The sequence below is a fragment of the Cheilinus undulatus genome, linkage group 16 (genome assembly GCF_018320785.1).
Source record: "Cheilinus undulatus linkage group 16, ASM1832078v1, whole genome shotgun sequence".
Classification (NCBI taxonomy): domain Eukaryota; kingdom Metazoa; phylum Chordata; class Actinopteri; order Labriformes; family Labridae; genus Cheilinus; species Cheilinus undulatus.
The window spans coordinates 9,887,599-9,914,222 of NC_054880.1; the positions used below are offsets into that span (position 1 = coordinate 9,887,599).

Genomic DNA, 26,624 nt, shown 5'->3' on the forward strand with positions numbered 1-26,624 from the left:
ATAAGTCTTACTGATTTTCTTTCTTTGTGTCATGGAGTCTTACTGTTGAGCAGCATGATTATATCAGTTAGCTTGGCTTCAGTCCTGCACAGACAACTCTTCAAAATTATGAATATGACCATTTACACTATTCAAATATATCCAATATTCACTATCCTGCAGTCCCAAATATTCAACAGAGAACCAAATAAGAAATCATCTGTGGCTAAGAGAAGACCCAAAGACCATATTTGCAGTGGAAGTAGCTTTAGTTTTCAAAATGATGGGCAACTGCCTTAGATTGGTAGTCTTTCAAATTGCCAGCAGGGGGCAACACCACTGGTTTTGAACTGTGGTGCAGTTGTAGGGACACTTCTCTCTAATTACAGAATCAACAAAAAATATGTAGAATCAGTTTTTTGGTGTCTGGATTCTCCATGTGTGAAGTATTAGGGTTTCTGTTCGTAGTACATCTTTAGTCTTAGGCAGTCTTTGGTGTGTCAAGGGAAAATGTTTTTACCTCTGTATATCTCAATAAATGTGCTGCTTACAATCTAAGTGTCATCTCTTATCTTGTGATTGAAGTCCTAAAATAGATAGTTGTGTCTTAGGACAAACTCCACGACATTTCAACATTTCAAGACTACATAGGCTGTGACTTTGAAGAATTATTATTCTTGTGGTTCTCAGAAATGTTTTAAGAACGACTTTTCTGATAAAAAGACATCTTAAACCAGATGTGATGTGTCACAAAGTAACAAGATTTTCTAACTCTTTCTTTGTTTTGGCAGAGTCAGCCTGGTGATGATAAACTGTCAGGCCCACATTATTAATAATAGACGGGACAGATGTTTCTCTATTGTGTTCGAGCTGTGTGTCGACAGATTATAATGGATGTGAGTTATGATCTGTGGAGATTTGGCCGGCAGACTGATTATCCAGGAATAGACTCGGACGGCCTCTAAATGATGGGCACAAAGGAGAAACAGAGGGACGGAGAACTCAATCAACACAAAACATTACAGCATGTAACGTCTTTAATTATTTAACATGCTTAAGTTTCACTTGACTTCAAAGGAAACACTAACTGTTGTTATATGAATAATGAGAAGGTGGCTGTTTTGGTAAAACACAAAGGATGTAAATTATGCGACCGGGGATGTTTCAATCAAAACACTAACAAAAGATGACGAGTAGAGATGCACTTTTAGCTCTGCTCAAAGCATGATGAATGAGAAACAGGAGCAGAACAGCAGCTTCTAGTGCTAGTTCCCACTTCCTGATGTAGCAATCTTTGATGTTACATCCAGCAGCGCTGTAAAAAGTACTCATCTTAAAACCATATATCACATAAGATAAGTCATTTTAATGAAGCTTAGTGTATGTTCAAGCAGGAAGACTTTTGTTTAGATTTTTCCTCTCATTCATTGATAATCACTCATGTGTCGCTCTTGCTCTGCTCTTAATCAGCTCAATTATGGTTGTCCACTCACTGAAGTCCTGAGCTGATCCCTTTCTGCCACAACCTCTCTTAATCAAATTATCCCACTGCTGTGATATTTGAAAATCTGTTCAGCAGGAATTCTGTTGTTTCAGTGCGACCGCTACAACCCTCCTCCACCCCAGCCACCTCTATTACATCTCATTAGTGTCTAGATCCAGCTTCTCCGTGCAATCCTGCATACCTTCATCGCTACTTCCAATTCATCTCTTCGATGTCTGGGTCAAGCTCCTCAGAAGTCCACCATTCATCTTTCATCATCCTAATCTTACTGTCACCCACCACCAGTGTCTAGACCCTAGAGGCGATATCCTCTCCTGCTTTCAGCTCACTTCCCAGCGTACTCCAGTTATCGGCAGTACAGTTACCTGCCAGATTTAAGCAAGTGTTTGACTAACTTGTTCACAGATGGGGATGAGGCCTTGTTCATATAAAGTAAAGCATAAAAAGTATAAAAATCTGTCACAAGACTCTTGGTCAGTGTAGTAGCAGACAGAGAGGTGGTGCTGAGGCAGGCCTTAAGCCTCCTGATGAACTTCAACACCAGTGGTTCCCATACTGTTTTTACCAGCACTAGTATTTTCAGCCGTCCATTTATTGCAAATAAGCAGAGAATCAGAGGAGCTGTGTTGATGCTTGATACAGCACAAAGGCAAGGTTTCAATAAATAGACCCAGCTGGACAGAACTTCATTTGACTGTACCATTAAACAGTGATGGGTTTTTCTCCACAAATAAGCATATTGATCACTTCACCAAGGAAAAGAAGTGTAAACAGAATATTTACAAGAGGATATCGCTACAGCATTTTTTTATATCTTCATTAGGACTGACAATCAACTCTTGTCCACCTGACATGTCTTGAAATATGACACAATACAACTGTTTTCTTGTGTTTTTTGTTTTGCTTGTTTCACATGTATTTTTAAATGGGACAGTTTGGTTATAATTAAAATAGACCTTATGGCTCATAATTTAGTAAAACTGTAAAGACTGGGATGTTTTAAAGCCTGGGTGAACCTCCCATGACATTTCCTCCTCCCCTCCTCTAGTTGCATGCAGCGGTTCACGTAGCAGTGGGCTCCACAGCATCACATGACCAACAGTGTCATTCGGTGAATATGAGACTACACAGGAGGGTAATGAGAGGGGGGGCTGAGAGGTCTGATTTTGGACAGAGGACCAGTTAAAGATCAGCTCTTCCTATGTCAACTGTATCCACACCATTGTTTGTGATGTCAATAGCTTTTAACTTTCAATCAGTCACAGTAAAACAGATTCAGAGCTTGTTGCAGGTAAATGGAGAGTTTATGAGGGCAATGCTGCTACACCAATGTTATTTAAGAGCATAAGTGTAATTAAAGAAATCTACATAAAGCTGGTCATCTGTTGACTGAACAACAGCTATGTGATTTGACCACCTCTTTATTTCAATTATTTGTTTTTATGGTCACTTGTTCAGGATATTACAGAAAATGAATGCCAAACAAAAAGCAAATGAAGGTCCAACTGCTGCATTGTTCACATAACAGTACTTCTTAACAAGCTTATATTCAGTTATTAAAAGCATATAGGACACCTAAATATTTCATTGTTATTATAATAACCTGTTTTACCTACAGTTTGGATTAGCTATGCTGAGATACAGCCGTCATAGCAATACAGCTAGCCTATCTGAAGTTTGCAGTCGTTTCAATTATATTTTGGAAAAACCTCACTAGACAATGATTGGCACGTCTCATTTGACTGACAGATAGCTCGGCAGGCAGAATCTACGTTTTTGTCAACCAGAATGCTGCTAGCCAGCTGACAGGAAGTTGAGCTTAGTGGGCGGGCTGTTAGGTTGATTCAAAGTTCAGCTGAGACAGCGATTTCAATATGGAGCCCACCGTGGACTGGCTTCAAGAGCTGTTTGAGTCCGCCTGTTGTAATCAGACGGCTGACGTCACACAGGCTTTGTCCAATTCTTTCTACAGTCTATGGCGAAAACCTGCCACACAGAAACCCCCAGGAAGGGGCATGTCTAAGGATTTTACATCACATTTGACACGCAAACACTCAGGACTCCACACATGCATCAAGCACAAAACAGGCTTTACAGGAAATATAATATATAACTCTAAGCTTAGCTAGATTATTTAAACGATTAAAATAAGCAGTACTTACTAAATTAAAGTTTAATTCCTTAAAAAAAAAAAACACCCCTAATGCTAAATCACTTTCAGTAAGCCACTGAAAGTGATTTTGCTATTATCATTGCTGTACTGGAAGGTCCACCCACACTCATAGCTACAGTAGACCCTCAAGGAATAAGGTGGATACTCTGAATTAGCTAAGTAGAAAAACAGCCAGCCAGATTTGGCTAATGGTAGCAAAATTACAAACAGCCATCAGTCAGAATCAGAAGCTAATTTTTAAAATTGTTTGTATTTTGCCTTTAATACTTTAAAAATTCAAGGATTTTATTCATATTTTTAAAAGGACTTAAAAAAAACTATCTAGCTAGGTTATATTTTTGATTTGTATGTGTGTTGTTGCTGCTCAAGAACGCACATTTTCCCTCAGTAACGATCTACTTTTCTTTGGTGACAAAGCTTTGACCCAAAAAATATAACAACTTAAATAGGATTTTCACTGTAATTTATTCTGTAACAATATAAAATGACAATGTGTTGCTAGGTCATGGGTGAATGCTAACATTAGCTTAGCATTTTAAAAGCAGCTCTTTGAGTGTGATAACTTTGAAATTTTATAGCGGTTGATCGTTCAAACAAACTGTTTGAATAAAATCAAATGTCTGCTAAGGTATAATGTTCAGCAAACATGTTTTATTAAATAAACTCCATGTAAATGTTTTAACTGTTTAAGTTCTCTACATTATACAAACATTTAGGAAGGCAGCTTCAGGCGACCTTGACATTCTGATTGGGGGCGTGGCCTGGCAGTGCGGGGGGAGTATAAAAACGCAGTGGCACCTCTGCTCTTCCCCGCTCTCACTTCTCCCACAGAGGACAAGCTGACTGAGGTGCCTTCACTGACGGTAGGTGATAAGTTTTACTTGCTTTGAGTGAGAGGGAATATAACAAAGCTGTGCAATACAGGAATTTAACGACTGTAATGTTTTTACAAACAAAAACTGTCTAAACAAACTTTTTAAGTTATCTTAAAGTCAAAAGTTGGCCTCAGTGTAAACATTAGTTTGCTTGTATAGATGCTTTTTCTGCAGCTCACATGCCATTCTTAAGTTGAGGTTTTAGACAAGCAATGTTTAATGGATGGTTGCAGCTTAAGATGTGTGCTTTTTATTGAGGAAATATACGACTTTTAACTTTTTCTTTATTCTTTTGTCAGTGAGGAAAAGATCATATCAGACAAAATGGTGAAGATTGGAATCAATGGGTGAGTTGATGCTCTTTTTATTTAGTTTAGTCACTTAGAAAAACCTCAGTGTGCCATTTTTTCTCATTTGGTCTTCAGGATGTCAGAGTAAAGCCTTCAATTGAGTTAAATGTCCTTAAATGTTGAAGTTATTTAGAGAAACAGATTTGATAGTGTTTTAAAATGTTAATTTGAGCAAACAGCTCTGCTATGAGTTCTGGTCAAATTTAAAGATGGATTTTTTTAGCTAATTATGACTGAAACTGGGCTTAAAACAAACTTTGTGAATAAAAATGCTCGTAAAACGTTTCCATTCCCCTTGCTGGCATGCAGCAGCTCTCTTGTGTGCACTACAGGTGTCTACTGAGTGTCAACATTGTGCAGCAGGTGCACAACCTCTGGACCTTTTTCATATTCTTGGTTTAAGGCTGCTTCTTCCCTTCAGAGCAACATTATATAAGAGCAGCAGAAAATCTCCTTAACTGGTAGCAGTGATATACATATCAAGGCACAGAGTGCAAAGATCTGTGAGGAACAGGCCCCTACAGTGTTTCTGTGACCTCTAAATTATTATCAGAGAGCAGATTTTAATTATTTCACTTCAAGACGTGAGCATTGCAGAGGAAAATGGGCAGAGGATTGGAGCGAATAATGTGAATCAGTGAAGAGATAATGTGATTTTTCTGATAAGAAGATGAAGTCTTGAATATTTGGCTTAGCCATACCAGTGAAAAAACTAAGATGATGAAGAATGACTCCAAGTACTGGAGATGCAATCACTAGATATCCAACAAAAATGCTGCTAAGTCCATTTAAAATGGAAATGTATAAATATAACCAAGTTCCAGCTTTCATTTGAGAGTTCTGCTGCTTCTCTTTGCCTTGATTAATGTAAAACTGAACATTTTCATATTTTCCTGTATTTTTATTCTTAAATTTGGTCACAGGGGGTTCTGGAAATTTCTAATGGTCCCTTCCCTTGCCTTTTTTGACACTTTATGAACTCATCATTTCATAAACAAAGAAATATAAATAGTTACTGCAAGTATTATGTGTCTATTTGATGGAGGGGAAGATGCACTGTTCTTAAACATGAATGAAAAAGTTCCTAAAATAAGTTTACATCAAATTTAATCTAGATGGGTACTCTGGAAACCACTTCTTTGGTGTTTGTTGATGGTCCAGAAAACACAATAAACAGAAATTAACACAGGTATATCTATATTAAGGAAAAGCATCTGTCTGTTCTTCCTCTTTGAGACTTTCTTTGTGAAAGTACAGCCAAAGTGACAGGAGAGGACTCTGGACAGGACCCGTCTATTCTCTGGTTATTTATAGTCCGGTGGTGTTGCGATGTCACGGTTGGCGACCCCTCTTCTTCCACACCCTTCAGCCCCCCCCTCCCTCCGTCTGCATCTCTGCTCCTCTCAGCTGTCACATTCCTTTTATTCTCTCCTCGTCTATTTTTAACCCTCTAACCTTTCTGCTGAAGTTCAGAGATCATACGGACGGCTTTTTTATGGACAGCGTTCTCTTGACTCGGAGATGGTCGGTAAAACTTTTCCTCCTCCTGCTCCTTGATGAAACAGCTGCTGTTGAGCTGCAGGGAGGTTTAGCTTCTTAATCCTGGCTCTGTACCAACACCAACACTGAGCCACAGAAACAGAGGACAGGCTCTGGTCCATTTTGGTCTTCTGGTAGCTTCCCAGAACTCACCAGTGAACGCTGCTGTGCCCACTTATCTGATCTGTCAGTGAAGAAGAGTAGAGAGTCGCTCTTTAGAATTACAAGTCTAAACTTGTCCTCAGATCCTGGACTTATCTTTGGAGAGTTGCATTTGTTCCTAGAAATTCTGCTGCTGCATTTCAAGGAGGGCAGTAGTTGAAGCCAAGCTGTACTAGACTAGTCATGTTTTATTAAATATGAGTTGACAGATTTTAGTCATGGCTTGGCTAAACACACAGAACAACCTAAATTAGAAGCTGCACATGCAACGTAGGCTAACAGCAGCTTCTCCTGACATTGTTTGTCTGCTAATTGGTCTGGAAAAACCTACATTTTTGACATGAAGCTGCTTTAGTTTTGAATTCAAAATAAGCTGTTTAGCATTGACAGAGAAGATCTGGCACATTTTTCTTGGATGCAACCCACATACTCAGCTCTGCTGCTCATCCCACAAATGCATGATCCTTACAAATGTGGCATCATTTAAAAGGGTAATAAACAGGCTTTCCAACAGTATAAGATTTATTACCAAGAAGCATTGTTACAACAAAGAAATTATGTACCAAACACAAATCGCCTTACTTTTTGTTTTAAGTTTATAAGGTCAACACACAACCAAAGAAGAGAAAACACTAACGGCTGCTGTAGTATATACTACACTGCGAGGGCAGTGTAGGCTACTGTTAATGTTATAGGAACAGCTCTACTAAGCGGATGTGGGGGTTTTTTGTCTATTGATATGAGAATATCTGGGATAAAAAAGCTTCTAGTTTTCATTCGCATTAAACTTTCAAAAGCCCATCTAACTTTTTGTTGTAGTGATGACCTTCCTCCTGACAACCCAAGCTGTTTAACATCCTGCTGCATTTTGACCTTTCTTTAGATAGACGTGGTCTTTAACGTTGGCAGGCAGAGTGTGTGATTGTCTCTGTAACCGCAGGGTAAAGTTTCACACAGTGTCATGAGAACATACAGTAAGTATGTAACGTGACTCCTGAGTGATGGAGATATGTGATGTTACATAACAGGACTCAGTCAGTGCTGAATGTTGAAGCACAGATTGTGGAGCACTCTATGGCATCTCGTCTGTAACTCTTTTTATTCTTCATTTCCAAAGCTTTTATATGCTGTCATTTAACTTTGTTTCTAATTTCTGAATTTAGATTTTAGTTTTTGCTGCAGATATAAAAAACTGTTTCACAGAACATGTAATGCAGAAAACAAAGCTTCAGGAATTATCCAGTCACATACTCTGTCCAGTAGACGGAGCTCTGACCCTACAGCTTAAAATATTCTCAGAAATTGTCTGCAGTGTGCAGCAAAGTTGGTCACTGATGTGTTCTATTGGTAAATTTAAATTGGTAACAATATTTTATTTAAAAAACTGCCACTGCGGTACACTTTCATGGTCATACTGGTGAAAAATCCTCACATGAAAACTCTTTTTGTTGACGTCTTTAAGAATAGTGCAATTGTTTGCCCTATTTGTGAATATGTTCTTTCAAATTGTTATGGATCCTAAAACTTTTACATTCAAATTGTATTTTTAAGCATTCGTTGCAGAGGATAAGAGAGTAGATAGGGTAGGAAACCAGGATGAGAGAGTGGGAAATGACGTACAACAAAATGCCAAGCATCAGAGTCAAACTGAGGCTTCCTGCTTCATGAACTACAAGGGTCTGTGGTACAACTTTGGCTGTCCAGCATCCCATGATTACACATTTTCTGAATCCAACAATAAGGCCCTGAATTTCTCCTACTTGACCCTGCAGATGCTCTTGAGCATGGCTTTAGGTAGCTTCACATTTAGACTTCTCTACTCATCCCACACACCATACAGTCATGAGTACTTTCTCATGTTGACTTGCTGCCCTGGTTGTGAAATGGCAGTTTTGGCAAGTTTCCTAATCAACAAGATGCATTTGCTTGTCAAGAAATATTATCTGCATATGTTTAAGGGGTTGACTTTAGTTAGTTCAACCTGCCTGATTAAATAAAGGGAAGTCTGTCTGCATGACTGCAGCAGCCTCGGCTGTGCTGTTGAGAAAGGTTGAACAGTTTGCAGTTATTGCTATTGTATGTGCAGAGTGAATTTCCCCTGGACTTTACTGATGATGAGGCAACTCTGCTCTTTACTTTCCTGAGATGGAATTTATTTTTGATTACTTTTGGATAAAACTAGACTACAACTTTGGCCAAAGGAAACCCAGATCAACTTTTTGGATCGTCTACCAAAGAGCCGGTTTAGAAATTTCGATTTTTCACTTTTTATCTAGCTTGAGGGAAGAATTTACAACACTAATCACCTGAGCAGTGCCTTCCTTGTGTTTTACTGTGTTAACCTTTAGCATTAGGAATGCACTGATCCAACATCAGTATCAGCGATATTGGCCTTGTTGACAGACATCAGCACATGAGCAAATACTGTTGCCTAAACCTATACAACTAACAGATCGCATCTGTTTTGTTGTATCAATTTCACACCAACATCTACTATATCTTAGTGCTGATTTAGAGAAGTAACCCACTGGACAAACTCTCACTCAGATCTGTTTGTGTGGAGAGAAAATGCCTGTGTTTTGGGGGTCTCACACCAAAAGAAATGATGAAGAAAACATCAAAATCAGTAGTAAGCTAAAATATGATTTTGAACATTAGTTCCTGATTTCCAGGATCAGCTCATCTCTCTTTAGTGTCATTGTCCTTCACTGTAAATGAAGCATTCCTAGTCTCTCATAGCTTTAAAAGTTATCAAGCAATTCCACACTAATTTCAGTTTATCGGGGTTCATCTTCAGTTGAGTTTATACAGCTCTCTGCTTCCCTGTAGATAATAGTTGACCTTTTAACAGGATAGTTTTTAAGATAATCCTCTATATGTATAAATCTTTACTCAGATTTCCTTCCTGCTCTCTTGGATCATTGTTTAATAGCAAGGATATGTGTGCTGCCATTCCAAATTTTTGAATTTCAATATATCACAGTATAAGTCAAATAAAATCAATATATCTGTCCTAGGCACCTGGTATTGGGTCATTTCTTGTTATGTACTGTAGGTAAACACCTGCAAATTAAATAACAGGATGCACTAGAAAAGCTTGTGTACTGAAAATTGCCATAATTTCTGCAAGGTCAAAGACAATGCACTCTTTCTTAAGGTAACTGTGGGCTAAAAATATGACTGACGACTTGAATTGTTTTAAGTATTTTGTTACTTTTTAATACCATAAAATATTAAGAAGACTGAGATTCTGTCATTTTAAAAATAATGGTGTCATTAAGTATCAACAACTTTTAACTACCAGAATTACAGAGCTGCTGCTGTCTCTGTGACCATTAACTATGTTAAATATGAATATTCATCCAGCTGGACATGTCTGCCCTCTCTTAGTTCCCTCTCAGGTTTGAGGCTCCTATTTGACCTGCTATAAGAGCAGCCATATTAGGCATAAACACACTTTTGGCTGCTGTGCCAACAATTGTCATCTAGAGTCAAGGTTGGCGTGCCTTGTAAGGCACTGCTGTCCTCTGATGTGGATCCAGTTTCAAATTGGAGTTACAGTGCCACCTGCTGGTCAGAGTGGGGTTCTGTGGTGTGAAGTGGATGAATAAAGCAGTGCACAGCTGCTTAAAAATATAATTTGTAAGAGGTTTTTAAGTAAAGCAAGTCAAACATTTGGGTCTACAGGAGTGCCACTCCTAAAAACTTAAGGAGAAACTTTCAGAATCTAATTTTTTCATGTCAAGCTTCACTTTAAACTTTTAATATTGTTTTAAACACAGAGGGTTGTTTCCCCATGCTGACTACATCCTCCTGCATTTCAGATTCGGACGTATCGGTCGCCTGGTGACCCGCGCCGCTGCTACTGGAGGCAAGGTCGAAGTGGTGGCCATCAACGACCCCTTCATCGATCTGGACTACATGGTGAGAGGCCTGTCTTTGGTCCCTTTGAGTTTTTAGTTAAATTTGGGCAGGACTGACCACATTGGCTCACAGCAATGTGTAAAAGGAGGAGAACTCTTGTGACATCTGTCCTCATCATTGCTCTGCTGCAGGTCTACATGTTCAAGTATGATTCCACTCACGGCGTGTGGAAGCACGGAGAGGTGAAGGCCGAGGGCGGCAAGCTGGTCATCGGAAACATGCACATCATGGTCTTCCACGAGTACGTACTCCCTGAACCAACGGTTCTTGATTGGTGTAACCTGAGAAATCCAACCAATGAAAAGTGAAGCTGGTTAAACCTCAGATGGAGCAAAACAAATGACTGAACTAAAAAACGTGATTTAACAAACATCATCACAGAAACACCAGAGAACATGCAAAGACTTTGTTTTACACCATTTCCTTAAAAATGAAATTAACAAATTATCAAAGAAAACCAGCATTGTTGTCCTAAGATAGTGGGATTCATACATCAGGCCCCCAAGAAAACAACTAAACCATTTGTCAGTTAGAACCGAGCGGACTGTTTAACTTCTCCTGTTTGTGTTGATGTTTAGGAGAGACCCCGCCAACATCAAATGGAGCGATGCTGGCGTCGACTATGTTGTGGAGTCCACAGGTGTGTTCACCACCATCGAGAAAGCCTCTGTAAGTTTGTAGAGTAATTAAACATTCAGGAAGTTGAAAAAGCCATAAATATAATGTAACCTTTCATTTCCTTTCTTCTGTTCTCTGTAGGCTCACCTGAAGGGCGGAGCTAAGAGGGTGGTGATCTCCGCTCCCAGCGCTGATGCTCCTATGTTCGTCATGGGCGTCAACCACGACAAGTACGACAACTCCATGAAAGTTGTCAGGTGAGTCTCTGCTGGTTCTAGAGTTTTTTCGTCTGAGCAGGTGGTCAGAATGAGTCAGGTGATCATTTTCAACAGTGATGAAATGTCAAAGGTCAAAACTCATATATAGATCATTTACCTTTTTTTTAACTGGTATTTTAGTAAAATTGAAAGGTCGATTTCTACCAGTGTATTCTGGAGCTTCAATCTAAGGTTTCGTGGATGAAGATGACCTTTAGGTTTGACTGATTAATAATCTGAGGGAAGATGAGTTTGTGTAGCTGCAGTGTTGCTCTTGTTAGTGTGGCACATGTAAGCTGTTTTTCAGTCTGACACAGATGTAAACATCTGGATGCTTCTAGAGTCAAAACATAAATGTTTACCAACATCTTCTATGTGCGTCTCTCATTTAAGTCCTGCATTCGCTTTTTTATCGACTATGACATGTATTTCTGTTTTTTCTCTCTACAGCAACGCTTCCTGCACAACCAACTGCCTGGCTCCCCTCGCAAAGGTCATCAACGACAACTTTGGCATTGTTGAGGGTCTCATGGTAAGGAACCCTGACACTTAAACACTGCTACTCCACCTTCATGCACATCAGTCTGACCCTTGTCATAAAAAAATAATTAGCAACAAGAAGGATCTGGAAGACTCTGGAAGACAGGAGTTCATCCATAGAGCTAACTGGCAACATTTTAATCTGTTTTCTGTTTAGCTTTAAGGATTTAAAACAGCTTTACTTTTTTATATCTGTAAAACAGTTAAGATATGTCGCAAATTTTCCAGTGCACTTCTACTTCCACTTGGAGGAATGGCAACTAACCAGTTAAAACACCAACAAGTCAAATTTCATCTTTAAACTACTCTTGTTATGCAAGAACATTTTTAGAAATATTTATAATAAGTGTAACCAGTGAGAATGAAACAATAAATCACTGATTAACCTTTGGAGTAGTTAGAGCTGGTTAAATGCATGTCATTTAAGTTCCACCACTAGGAACAAGACAAATCCCATTACAACGAGAAAAATTAAAATTAAGACTTGTTGATTGTGATACCGTGTTCACATCTGCTCTCTCTCTTCCAGAGCACAGTTCACGCCATCACAGCCACACAGAAGACCGTTGACGGTCCCTCCGGTAAGCTGTGGAGAGACGGACGTGGTGCCTCCCAGAACATCATCCCCGCCTCCACCGGAGCCGCCAAGGCCGTGGGCAAGGTCGTCCCTGAGCTGAACGGGTATGATCTGCTTCCATCTAATTTAAGTTGTGGTTATTTGGAATTTTGTCCTCTCATGTCAAGTATGTTAAGAACACAGATCTCCTGAATTTTTTTGCTAACTTCTGAAAAGATCCAAGTATGTATGTGCAGGGATATACCACAAGTTAAATTATGTCTACTATTTGATTAATCAGTCAGACTTTATAGCCTAATTCTCTTCTGTATGGCTCTTCCAGAAAACTCACCGGTATGGCTTTCCGCGTCCCCACCCCCAACGTCTCTGTTGTAGATCTTACTGTCCGCCTGGAGAAGCCCGTGAGTGTCCCTTTACCTTTTCAAGAAGCTTTATTATCACTCAGTTTCACCAGCTCACATTTAAAAAGGCAGCTGTTTCAAAGTTTGAACCCTGTTTTTAATCTGTAATATGACATTTAAATATCCTACTCTTCAGGCCAAGTACGAGGACATCAAGAAGGTCGTCAAGGCCGCTGCTGAGGGACCAATGAAGGGAGTTCTGGGATACACAGAGGACCAGGTATGGAAAACATGTCCTAAATTCCTCTTCCTACAGGACACTTATCCTAAATTAACATGAACAGTCAGCTCTACTTCTGATTAAGTATTTATTAATTTAGTAACCGCTAGAGAGCAGCATTTCTTTCATGATGTGGTAGGTAAAGGACTTGTTTGATTTTTATTTGATCTTCCTTCAGTATTTTAATGGCATTAGAACAACATGTTAGGGGCATCTGGAAAAAATAAGAACATAATTTATGACTTTAAATTGTTCACTAAAGATGAGAACACTTTCAATCCACAAATCAATGTGTTTCGTCCTACAATGGCATAGTTAACTCTTTATAAATGTCTTTGGCTGCCCCTTTGTGTGTTAATGGCTGTTTTCCTCTTTCTGTCCAGGTTGTGTCCACAGACTTCAACAGCGACCCTCACTCCTCCATCTTTGACGCTGGCGCCGGCATCGCTCTCAACGACAACTTTGTCAAGCTGGTTTCATGGTGAGCTAACGATGTGTAATGTCATAACTGAGAGTGACAAAAACAGCTGATGCTGAGGCTGCTGAGAGCTGAAACCACTGGAGCACAATGGTTTTGTATTGAAAATGAGATCTGCCAGTGCACAGAAACTGTGTCTGTGGACACAGACACTTAGTGACGCACAAAAATATTAACCTTTGTTATTTGGTTATAGGCACAAGGTGCAATAGAGCTCAATAATTCCGAGAGTAAAAATCTCATTAATTTTCTCCATAGTGGATTTGATTTTTAGTTTTTAGGTAGTTAGAACTACCACAAGCAACCTGAGTGTGAAACAAAGGTATTTCCTACTGTAGAAAAAAAGGTAGAAGTCAACCACTTAAAAAAAAAAAAAAAAAAAAGCATATTCAGTAAAAAATACTATAATACCCAAAATTCTTGAGTGTCACAGTGACATCTCTACACTACAGGGCCTGCTGTAACCTTTAAAATGTGTGTCGCCCCTATATAATGACTGTCGGCTGTTGATGATAATGCATGCCATCATAGTAGGATAAATGGACTTGTGCTTGTATAGCGCTTTTCTAGTTGTCTGATAACTCAAAGCACTTTTACCCCACAGGTCACACCTACCAGTTCACACACTTTCACTCCAGTCACTCAACATTCACACACTGATGGCAGAGGTTGCTATGGAAGTTGGCAATCAGTATAAGCTAATCCCATTCATACACATCTGTACCATCTATACCCACGATGAAGCAGTGGGAGCAAATTGGAGTTAAGTGTCTTGCCCAAGGACACATCGATGTGTGACTGCAGGAGTGGAGGCTCGAACAACTCTCTGGTTGTGGAACGACCGACTCTACCTACTGAGCCACAGTCGGCCCCATGAAACAATTTATTTGTAAACTACAACATATTACAACATTACATTCACAATCAGAGACTACAATAAAGATAAATGTAGAAAGATGGTGGGTTTATGTTGTTAGACCAAAGAACAAAATAATTCACAGATGTTATTGCACACTACGATGTTGGACTTTTTGCCAGTATTTTTTATATTTGCACATTTTTATTAATATCGACCTTGTGTGATAAAGCTTAATCAAATCTCACATATCCATACAGTTAAAAAAGACCAGGTCTTTTTCTCCACAGAGCAGTTTCTTAAGATAAATCCTTAAATTGTGAAAGTTAAAGCATTTATTTCCAAGGTCCCATAGGACAGATGTTCATGAATGACCCCATTCCCCCACAGAGCTTAACTTCCGTCTTTGTTCACGTTTTTCTGCAGGTACGACAATGAGTTCGGCTACAGCAACCGTGTGTGCGACCTGGTCCAGCACATGTTCACCAAGGAGTAAAATCCTCTGTCGACTCACCGTTCCTTCCCATGATTCCCGCCTCCTTCACCTGTAACTGGATGCTGCGCCATCCGTCCTCGGGAGCAAACTCATCCACGACAAACGTCTCGCTGATGATAAAACCTTTTTATATGGTAGACACCTCTGTTCTGTTCAGCAGTGAGGACTGCAGCAGGCAGTGTTTGTAGAGGTGACTGTTGTTGTTCTGAATGGTCTTGTTGCACTGAACATGCACAGTGGCTCCTTTGCACTTAACATGATAATAAAGCCCTCAGTTTGTGGAAAGACTTCAGCCTTTTTTTTTTAACGTGGTTTTAGTCACTGGAAGGTCACTGGCAAAGACTTACATGAGGCCCTTCTTTTTTATCTAAAAGCAATCACAGCTGGAGAACCAAATACTTTGACGCACCTCTTTTTAGGGCAATGAAACTGGAGAACTACAGGGCATATCCATATTTGAAATATAAATACCAAACAGTATTATAACTTAAACTAGCCCCATCTAAATGGTTATCCACCAACTTACTATTTTAATCTGGAGGATTTCCCTAAGCATATTTTTCTTGTTACTAGAACATTTTGGGCCTTTTGGGTTTAAACTCAACAGGGATTCAAGGATACTTCCCAGGTTAGTATTTTTACTATTAAACTCAGGGCTTCTTATTTACATTCCTAATACTTGTCTGAATCATTGGAATAATGTTAAATATTGACCTCACATTTGATGCTCACCTTTGCTAGAGAATTGCACCTTTGCCTTATGGTAAAACTGCCTGTAGTTGTAACAAACCTAAATGAGAATTAGGGGGCAAATTTGACAGAAAACAGTGATAATTCCTTCACTCCAGAGGTCTACGGATGTGCAGTGGCTGGTGTTGTGTTAAATAAGTTCAGAACAGCTGTGTAAAATTTATCATACTGAGTTTATATGAGACATTGAGCATCAGTAATCACCCATGACTGGTTACATCTAACTTTAAGACACTGTGGCATTATTTGTCACAATCACTCATAGACAAACATGCTATATTCAACTGTGTCATCAAAAGTTGCACACCAGCTCTGCAAGTCTTCATCAGCCTACCTTACACATAATGCATTTGTGTTCATACTGCAGTCACACACATTACTCCTGTTACACACACACACAGCCACACACCAAAGTAGATGACTGAATGCTCCTTTAGTTCAGCTGTCAGTCTGAAGACCACCACGTACAGGTGAATCAATGACCAAAACAATACTGACACCACAAAAAAACAGAGCAATATGGCAATAAACACACAGGCTACTGCTTGAGTTGATTCTTTCTTACCTTTAAAATGCTTCTGACTTTTGAGATAATCAGCAGGTGTCTCCAGAGGGTGACAGTAAAGTTAAATTTACCATTTCTCAAACGTAACCTCACCTCTCCTCCTCACCTCCCACCTTTCAGGGAGGAGTCAAGATGAGACAGCGAGATGAAAAGGGAATATTATTTTCCTACCTACTGACCTACAGTCAGTATTTTAGAGGATAAAAATAAAGCAAAGTCAACCAGCAAGTGACTACAAGCAGCTGCTTGTGAGTCACTTGTAGTAAGCAGTAGTAAGCAGCATGAGGACTTTGATGCTGCTGATGCCTCTCTTTTTATGCCGCTTTACATTTTCAGGTAAGACTGTAAATTATAAATGATCTACTTTAAAACCTGACAGACTAATGTGACAGAAAATACATCATGGCAATGATTAATCCAGTTTAATCGACCACTCACAGAAACTTTATTGCAACCTGTAATTCCTCCAGGGTGCAGACTATTGAGAGACTAACTGCTATCGCCCTGGCACATTCCTCCGTCAAGTACCAGCCATGATTGGGTTGTTGTTTGTCTTGATCGACAACAAGCAATTTTAAAGGGGACGTAAGCAAAAATCAATTTTTCAGGCTTTTCCAACAACAATATGTGCCCCTGGCTTGTCCTTATCCCCTCAAATACCAGAAAAATCCATTCCCTTCCACACTCTCCTTCTCCACCTTTCAGAAAATGTGTGCTAAACAAGCCATTCTCAGATTTTACCCTCATGATGTCACATGGGTAGTAAGCGCCCACCCGTAGAAGAAAGTTCCACACTCCTCTCCTGATCTTCCTCTCATCTGCCAACTAAGATGCTGGATAGTTCAGTGGGTTACACTGCTGGCTTTGGTCTGGGAGATTGATGGTTTGAATCCCAGTCAGGTCCTTCCCTTTGAATAAAATTGTCTGTAAATCAGGAGTGCCACATCTATTTCCTGAGAGGAGTGTGGTCAGGGGCAGAGTCAGACAGCTCATTACCATTTAAAGCCGCAGACACAGTAACGGCTCGTTCTGAGAAGGGCTGAAACAGAGGGGTTTTAGACATGCACAAATCCAATACTGGAGTGTTTTTTCAGCAACAAACTTCACAGGCATGTTTTGGGGACCTCTGAGAACAATGTAAACTTGTCTAAAAGGGTAAAATACATGCCCTTTAACAATATGGAGTAAGAACTGAAGCCCCACCACGAATCCAATGATCATCAACCTTATGAACACGGTGTCATTTTTTTTTAAGCTACTAATGGTTGGCATGTGTCACAAACAATAGGTCCCGTAGGCTGCTAGCCTGCCTTCTAAGCTACTTAAAATACTGCAATTACTTTATCATTTCTTCTAAATTAGCCTTAGAACTAAGTTGAAAAATGATGTTATCGTTGAAAAGATGTTGGGCAGTAAGCTAGCAAACATAATTAAGCCAGTAAATGAAGTCTCGGAGAAACTCGACAACCTGATACAGAGGATGGGGACTGTCGCTGGGAACAGCAGGTCTCGGACCTTGAGGATGTGTCGGCTGATACAAAACCCCGAGTGAAAGCCCTGGAAGTTCAACTCCAGAAAGCATTAGACTGCCTGGAGGGCTTTGAGAACCAGAGCAGGCGTAGCAATTTGATAATTATTGGTCTAAAAGAGGGTATCAAGGGCAGAACACTGGTCAGTTTTTCGAAAAGTGGATCCCAGAAGTTCTGAATATGGAATGTGACCACGTTCAGCTCGAAAGAGCTCACCGTACGGGTCCGCAGATGAAAGAGGGACCGAGAGCTATCCTTGTGAGACTGCATGATTACACTGATAAACAGAAAATTCTACAAGCAGCCAGGAACCGAGGCACATATTTGTTTTAGTTTCATGTATGTGTTACTAATGCATCCTGTTCAGTTGTCAGTGTTTCTGAGCGTGTTTAGGTTTTGCTCAGAACCCACTCTTTTGTTGTGCAAAATTTATTCTATTTTTTCTGGCTACAGACTGGTCCACACCAGATGTAACAGTTAGATATTTTTGACATGAGATTTATAACATAAAAAGGTGTTAATGAGTGTTAAAATAAGTACATGGAACATTGGAGGCTCCAATAATGTAGTTAAAAGGAAGGCTATCCTTAATTCCCTTAAAAAAGATGAAGTTCAAATAGACTTTCTTCAAGAGACACATTTGAATGATGAAGAGCATAAAAAACACCATAGGGAATGGGTCAGTCAAATCATTTATTCATCACACTCCACAAGTAAGAGAGGTGTGATCATTTTGTTGCATTAAAACCTTCCTTTCACTGTCACAGCCTCTGTTAAAGACTCTGAAGGTAGATATGTACTGGTTAAAGGGGTGCTACATGGGGAGGACATCTCATTGGGAAATATTTATGCCCCCAATATTCAGGACAAGGCATTCTATGCATCTTTACTTAGTCAACTAGCTGATATGGATTGCCAAAATACACTGCCTGGCCAAAAAAAAAGTTGCCACCTGGATTTAACTAAGCAAATAGATACGAGCCTCCTATTGGATAATTTCTGCATGGGCGATTATCTTTCAGCTGGCAACAAGTTATTTAACCCCAGCTGATGCAATGAGTAACTTATCATTTCTCTAACAATAGATTTGTTCTTCCCTAATGGCACGGGCATATTCCAAGATGACAATGCCAGGATTCATCAAGCTCAAATTGTGAAAGAGTGGTTCAGGGAGCATGAGACATCATTTTCACACATGGATTGTCACCACAGAGTCCAGACCTGAACCCCACTGAGAATCTTTGGGATGTGCTGGAGAAGGCTTTGCGCAGTGGTCAGACTCTCCCATCATCAATATTAAAACTAATGCAACACTGGTTGGAAATAAATCTTGTGACATTGCAGAAGCTTATTGAAACAATGCCACAGCGAATGTGTGCTGCAATCAAAGCTAAAGGCGGTCCAACACAACATTAGAGTTTGTGACCTTTTTTTGGTGGCGACTTTTTTTTTGGCCAGGCAGTGTATGATAATTGGGGCTGATTTTAATTGTGCATTATGCCCAACTGTGGACAGACTCCCCCTGTAGGTTATTATATCTAAAAATGCCAAGGCTCTTTTAGACATACTTAAGGAGTTTGACCTTGTAGATGCATGGAGGCACTGTAATCAGCTCTCAAAGAAATATATGTTCCATTCTCAGCCCCATCAGTCAGCTTCGCGTACTGACTATGTTTTAGTTTCTGGGTGTCTTTTACATTTAGTTGAACATGTTGATATAGGCCACATTGCTCTGTCAGATCATGCCCCTGTACTTATGGTTATTAAACCCCTTAGACCAAGTGTTCGCTCATTCTCATGGAGGATGAATGCGGCTTGGCTAATGGATGATAAATTTATTAAGGATCTGATAGATCAAACTGATCTGTTCTTAGAAACTAACGATAAAGCTGAAGCTGATCCAAGGATTGTGTGGGACACTTATGAAGCTTATATGAGGGGTATGTTCATATCATATACTAGTCAAAGGAAAAGGAACAAACTGTTAAACAACTTGAAATGGAAAAGAAATTAAAAACAACTAGAGAAAGCCTAATTTACAACAAAATTAGAGACAACCCTTACTGAACTGAAATCTACTAGAATAGCATTACATAAACTGATAACAAAGATAGCAGGACTGGACATTCTGTTTGCCAAGCAAAGACTTTTTGAATTTGCTAATGTAACAGACATAAAATGATATAATGCATAAATATACTGTCTTTTTTTTTTTTTTTTTTTTAGAGTATTTAGTATGTTTTGTTGATATATTGAGTTTAATTTCACCAAATCTTCTTTTAATTAATGTATTTCTAAGTCTTAATTTTGAGATATTGTACTATTGACATTACAACGCCCTCTGCTGGCGGTACGGCGAGTATGTGGCATCATTTCCTCCCTCTCCTCAGTCCGTTCAGAGCTTGGCAGAGAGAGGTATGTATCACCGTTGCTCGTCTGTAAAGTGCGAATATATGAGTTACTAGTTCGAGTTAACTGTTTAAACCAGTTTTGTTGATGTAATATCTGCACAGGAAGAGGAATGTGTGACTTTTTTGTGTGTGTATTTAGTTGTAAATAGGACAGAGAGAGAGTAAGCCTATCATGTGTTAGCTGTGTGTGTGCTTGTGGGCTGTCGCCGCCACTACATCTTTTTTTGAGACTCGTCTTAAATATTCTTTTTCTCGTGTTAGGCATGTTGTAAGGACGAAGATATCCTTTTGACTGATTTTGCTCCCTCTGAATTTACTCAGGTGCGTCTTCCTTCTGTACAATCTTGTTTATGTGCCAGCAGGGGCGGATCTAGAAAATATTCCTGGGGTGGCAAAAGGGTGGCAGGACATTTTTTTAGGAGTGGCAGACCATGGCAAAGTGTATTTGTTGATTCTATCACATCATCAATTGATATTTACATGGAAAGCCTCCAAATTAAGGTGTGTTAAGTCAGTAAAGTTTGACTCCCTTACTGAGGCACACGAGTAAAATTATAGATAAAAATATACATGGTGAAAGACGATAACAGAACAAATTATAACCAAATAACTAAATTATGCCGCCTTACAACAAAATACTACTTTTTACACTCTTACACCAGCAGTGGTCTATGCAAAGGCTGATACAATAAGTGTATTAATTACAAAAAAAAAGACTGGTGTTTGTCAGTGTTAACATGGGGTATTTCTTTTAGCTATCAATCATTAATCCAACTTGAGTGCAACAATCATTTTATGCACAGACTTCATTATCATACATCCTGCATAAATTAACTGTCAAAGCTTCAATATATCAACAGAAAACCAGCTGATAACTGAAAATGTGGATGCATATAAAAGTAATCAGATCTGACATAAGCACAGAGACCACTGTCTTGAGTTTGGTCTTATTTTAATCACAGCACTAACCAGCTGAAATAAAAACAGTCTTCGGGTCAGAGAAAATGTCAGGAAGGGAAACAATTAGTACCATCTTTGGACTGTGAAACCTTTCAGCCTCCTCCATGGAGGTTCTTTGGGAAACGGTCCTGTTTCAGCTGAGCTGCCCTTCACACCTGGATTTGGATGTCTAGAGGAAAAAAGATTAAAACTTAGAGCTTTACTGATTAAAAGATGTATTAACTGCTATAACACCATGTGAAGCTGTCACTGATAAGGCATGTTTAACTCAGGTTGTATTTCAGCACACAGCAGAACATTTTGGGCTGGTGTGCATTCCTTTCTCAATTTTGGAGATTCAACTTCAGATGCTATAATAGGTCTAAACACATCGCATACAGAACACAGTCCCCAACAGATTTTCTACTGAATCCCTCCAAAGCAAACACTTTTATTAGAACATTTACATTTTTTTCCCCTCTTTGCTCAGTCTGTATTTCTACCACCTCAGTCTTTAGTGAGAGAAAATTTACATTGTAATCTTTCCTATTCCTTATATAAAATTCTAAAGGACTTTACTGTGATTTTCATTTATATATATATATATATATATATACACACACACAGCCTGGCCAACAAAAAAAGTTGCCACCTGGATTTAACTAAGCAAATAGGTACGAGCCTCCTATTGGATAATTACTGCATGGGCGATTATCTTTCAGCTGGCAACAAGTTATTTAACCCCAGCTGCTGCAATGAGTAACTTCTCATTTCTTAAACAATGGATTTTTTTCTTCCCTAATGGCACGGGCACATTCCAAGATGACAATGCCAGGATTCATCAGGCTCAAATTGTGAAAGAGTGGTTCAGGGAGCATGAGACATCATTTTCACACATGGATTGGCCACCACAGAGTCCAGACCTTAACCCCATTGAGAGTCTTTGGGATGTGCTGGAGAAGGCTTTGCGCAGTGGTCAGACTCTCCCATCATCAATATTAAAATTAATGCAACACTGGATGGAAATAAATCTTGTGGCATTGCAGAAGCTTATTGAAACAATGCCACAGAGAATGCGTGCTGCAATCAAAGCTAAAGGCGGTCCAATGAAATATTAGAGTGTGTGACCTTTTTTTGGTGGTGACTTTTTTTTTCTTGGCCAGGCAGTGTGTGAAGTTATTTAACCCCAGCTGATGCAATAAGTAACTTCTCATTTCTTAAACAACCATGTCGAAAGACACATCCTGTGGTCGTGGAAAAGATGTAAGTCTGTTTAAGAAGGGTCAAAACCACTAATCAGTAAGGCTAACTGGAAAAAAAAGGCTTGAGTTTGCTAGGGAGCATAAAGATTGATTTGACAGAATAGAATGGGAATATACGTTTGAAGTTATGACACGATTTGGATTCGGGGCCAGCTTTTTTTTAAACAAAACACCAACTGCCTCTGTTTTGACTAATGGTTTGCTGTCTTCTCCCTTTAAGGTGACTAGAGGCACAGCTAAAGGAAGTCCGCTGTCTCTTTGTTGTTTGCCCTGGCCAGAGCAGTGGAGAGAGAGAGAGTTACGTCAACTCCATAGACGCCAATGGGCCAATAATTTTACAGCAATGGCGGATCATGGGAGCCCCCAATAGTTCCAAACAATGCGACCGTGTCAATAGGATTCCTACGGCGAAGGTATGTTTCTCGCATTTATCTAAGGTTATTTTACAGGTACGAAGCTACAGTTGACATTGTAATGACCATTTTACAAACACATTTGAATCAAATTAATGATGTAATTTAAAGCGTGATAGCTCTCAATTTCAAACAAAATTTTAATGTTATGTTTGCAAAGACTTATGGCTAATGCCAACAGTTAACTATCTTACCTTTGCTATTGCTGAACTATGATTGAAATTACCCTCAATAAACTAGCTAGTAGGATATTGCAGGACTTTCTGTAGCCTTCCGAAAGTCTTGTTTAATTAAGGATATTAGCTAATGTAATGTTATTCTAACAATGGGTGCTAATATGCTAATACTAACATTAGTTGTTGTTTTGTCTGAAGCGAAATGTTTGCTTCTTAGTTTGATGGGTGTTCATGGTTATTCAGCAATTTTAACCACCAAATATTAAGCCCACACTATGCCTCAGAAGAGGTAAATGGATGATGGTGATAATAATTGCCTTTTGAAGTTTGTTTTGGCTAAATCTCCACGTTTTTATGTGTAAGCTAACCATTTTGATAATAATAATAGTCATAGTTTGTTGCAATAAAAGTTTATTTAAATGTTAGGTATAAGGTTGTGTAAGATGATGTGATACCTTGTTTAGCTATTATTTGGCATAACATGTAGTAGTAGTCTAACGGTTCCTTAAATGTGTTGTCTTTTGCAGCTTCTCAGTGTTCATTTGGCAGCTGGAGGCTTCAGCCTGCACATAGGAGATATTCCCCTGGAGGACCTACACAGTATTCAAACACTGCTTTTTCCAATCACTATTAAACTGCCAAAGCTTGATTTCTGTTGATATTTTACTGACTAGACTTCTTCTGACCTTACAGGAATCCAAATAATTTAGCCAGCCTTCTCTCTTGCTCTTGGAAGACTAGATCCTACAAGAGGCTTCACAGCAGCTACACTGCCTGGTCAAAAAAAAAAAAAGTCGCCACCTGGATTTAACTAAGCAAATAGGTACAAGCCTCCTATTGGATAATTACTGCATGGGCGATTATCTTTCAGCTGGCAACAAGTTATTTAACCCCAGCTGATGCAATAAGTAATTTCTCATTTCTTAAACAACCATGACGAAAAACACATCCTGTGGTCGTGGAAAAGATGTTAATCTGTTTAAGAAGGGTCAAATCATTGGCATGCATCAAGCAGAGAAAACATCTAAGGAGATTGCAGAAACTACTAAAACTGGGTTAAGAACTGTCCAACGTATTATTAAAAACTGGAAGGATAGTGGGGAACCATCGTCTTCCAGGAAGAAATGTGGTCGGAAAACAATCCTGAACGATCATGATCGGCGATCACTTAAACATTTGGCCAAATCAAATCGAAGGAAAACAACAGTAGAACTCAGGGATATGTTTAATAGTGAAAGTAAGAGCATTTCCACACGCACAATGCGAAGGGAACTCAAGGGATTGGGACTGAATAGCTGTGTAGCCTTAAGAAAACCACTAATCAGTAAGGCTAACCAGAAAAAAAGGCTTTAGTTTGCTAGGGAGCATAAAGATTGGACTCTGGAGGAATGGAAGAAGGTCATGTGGTCTGATGAGTCCAGATTTACCCTGTTCCAGAGTGATGGACGCATCAGGGTAAGAAGAGGGGCAGGTGAAGTGATGAACCCATCATGCCTAGTGCCTACTGTACAAGCCTATGGGGGCAGTGCTATGATCTGGGGTTGCTGCATTTAGTCAGGTCTAGGTTCAGCAACATTATGTGCCCAAAGAATGAGGTCAGCTGACTACCTGAATATACTGAATGACCAGGTTATTCCATCAATGGATTTGTTCTTCCCTAATGGCACGGGCACATTCCAAGATGACAATGCCAGGATTCATAAGGCTCAAATTGTGAAAGAGTGGTTCAGGGAGCATGAGACATCATTTTCACACATGGATTGGCCACCACAGAGTCCAGACCTGAACCCCATTGAGAATCTTTGGGATGTGCTGGAGAAGGCTTTGCGCAGTGGTCAGATTCTCCCATCATCAATACAAGATCTTGGTGAAAAATTAATGCAACACTGGTTGGAAATAAATCTTGTGACATTGCAGAAGCTTATTGAAACAATGCCACAGCAAATGCGTGCTGTAATCAAAGCTAAAGGCAGTCCAACAAAATATTAGAGTGTGTGACCTTTTTTTTGGTGGCGAATTTTTTTTTGGTCAGGCAGTGTAAAAAGATAGTCTCCCAATATGTAAACAGAGTGAAACACTTTGCTTTGTTATTGATATAATTCCAGATTTTAATGGTTTTTGTTTTTCCTTTTTTAATCAGAGGGTGTCATGTAAAATTCCCACTGTGACGAACTGGGTGCCTACACAGGTGTTGAACACCAGTCTGCTTCTTGTTAGATCTCACATCTTTGATGAATACTCTTTTGCATTAGGCCTGTATGGTTAATCTGGAAACAACAGGATTGAATAAAATGGTTTTAAGAAATCATGTAAGCCATTGTTTTATTGCTAGAACAATTAATTTTTGTTGAATATTAGAAAGTATGGATAACTAGTATAAAGTAATACAACGCCGTGGGTTGGTTTTCCTCCTGTCCTTCCAGTCACCAGCTGTCACTTTCATATTGTTATATACCTACATACAGTAGATGGATACGGTTCTGATTTTTTCCCCCTACACAACAGCATATTGCAACTTGGAGTATCTTGCAACAGCTATGAGTATCTTGCAACAGCTATGGACTACAGATTGATCACTTAGATATTTTATACTTCACAAAACAGAGTTTCCTACATGCTTTAAGTTAATAAAGCTAAGTTACAAGAGAGACATTGTCCTTGAAACATCTGAACATGTTTTCCAACTCAGGAGTATCACACAGGCTGCTTCTTTCTTCGTCTGAAATGTTAAAACAGGTCAGTAATTTTCAAAATCACCAACGTTGATGTTATAAACAAGGAAATTTAGTAACGTTACAGTGTCAAGCAATATTTTCTAGTCAAGAACGTATGTAAAGCCGCCTAGTTTACTGTCCACATTCTTCCTTTTCAGAGGAAGTTTCAGTGATTTTAAAAGCATTATTGCAATAATAATGTTCCTAATCATGCGCAAAGAATATGTGTCACGTTGGAACATATCTAGATCTATATATGAATGTAAAAAACAGAAAATATTGGTAAGTACTACCAGAAATCCAGGCTAAGCAGTTCATTTAAATGGCCCACCAAGCTTTGTTTGAAAGCTTTGTTCAGCTACTACATGAACCACGTAACCCTCTAGCTCCCGGACCCCTCAGTGACGCAACTCTCTCTCTCAATGGCTCAGGCCCTGGATATAGAGCCATTAGCCTTGGCTATTAGGCAAAACCCAGATATTCAGGGAGTAATAATGGGTGCAAAACAACATAAAATTCTTTTGTACGCTGACGATATTCTTTTAACTTTAACAGATACTTCTAAATCTCTCATAGCTTTATAAATGTATTAAAGAATTTGGTCTAATATCTGGGTGTAAAGTAAACTTTTAAAAGTCAGAAATAATGAGCCTGAACAACAGTGCAGATAATGAGCCAACTTATGTTCACCCCTTTCAGTGGGCTCCATCAGGGTTTATTTATTTAGGAATTAAAATCCCTCCTAATTTGAATCAGTTATATGCAGAAAATAATCATCCCCTGTTAAAAAGTCTAAACGAAATGTTGACAAGATGGAGGAGTCTCCCTATATCATTTCTTGGTAGAATTAGTCTTATTTATTTATTTATTCATTTTTTAGAATTAGTCTTATTATTGTCTTATTAGTCTTATTAGT

At 39.2% G+C, this 26,624-nt stretch overlaps 1 protein-coding gene and 1 long non-coding RNA gene across 3 annotated transcripts; both read left to right on the top strand.

Moving 5' to 3' along the window:
- Positions 1–4,458: 4,458 nt before the first annotated feature.
- LOC121523887 (glyceraldehyde-3-phosphate dehydrogenase-like) lies at positions 4,459–15,236 on the top strand. The gene is made up of 12 exons (XM_041808948.1): positions 4,459–4,519; positions 4,831–4,878; positions 10,407–10,506; positions 10,638–10,747; positions 11,085–11,175; positions 11,266–11,381; positions 11,832–11,913; positions 12,451–12,602; positions 12,821–12,899; positions 13,036–13,119; positions 13,503–13,600; positions 14,880–15,236. The coding sequence occupies exons 2-12, from the start codon at positions 4,856–4,858 to the stop codon at positions 14,947–14,949; spliced, it is 1,005 nt and encodes a 334-aa protein (XP_041664882.1). The 5' UTR covers positions 4,459–4,519; positions 4,831–4,855; the 3' UTR covers positions 14,950–15,236.
- Positions 15,237–20,191: 4,955 nt separating this feature from the next.
- Positions 20,192–23,855, top strand: LOC121524469. 2 transcript variants are annotated; one of them, XR_005993117.1, is made up of 4 exons: positions 20,194–20,208; positions 20,466–20,525; positions 22,626–22,818; positions 23,522–23,855. It is a non-coding gene; the product is annotated as an uncharacterized LOC121524469 (long non-coding RNA). The 2 variants fall into 2 exon arrangements; XR_005993118.1 differs by lacking the exon at positions 20,466–20,525 and having other exon boundaries at positions 20,192–20,208.
- The last annotated feature ends 2,769 nt before the right edge of the window (positions 23,856–26,624 follow it).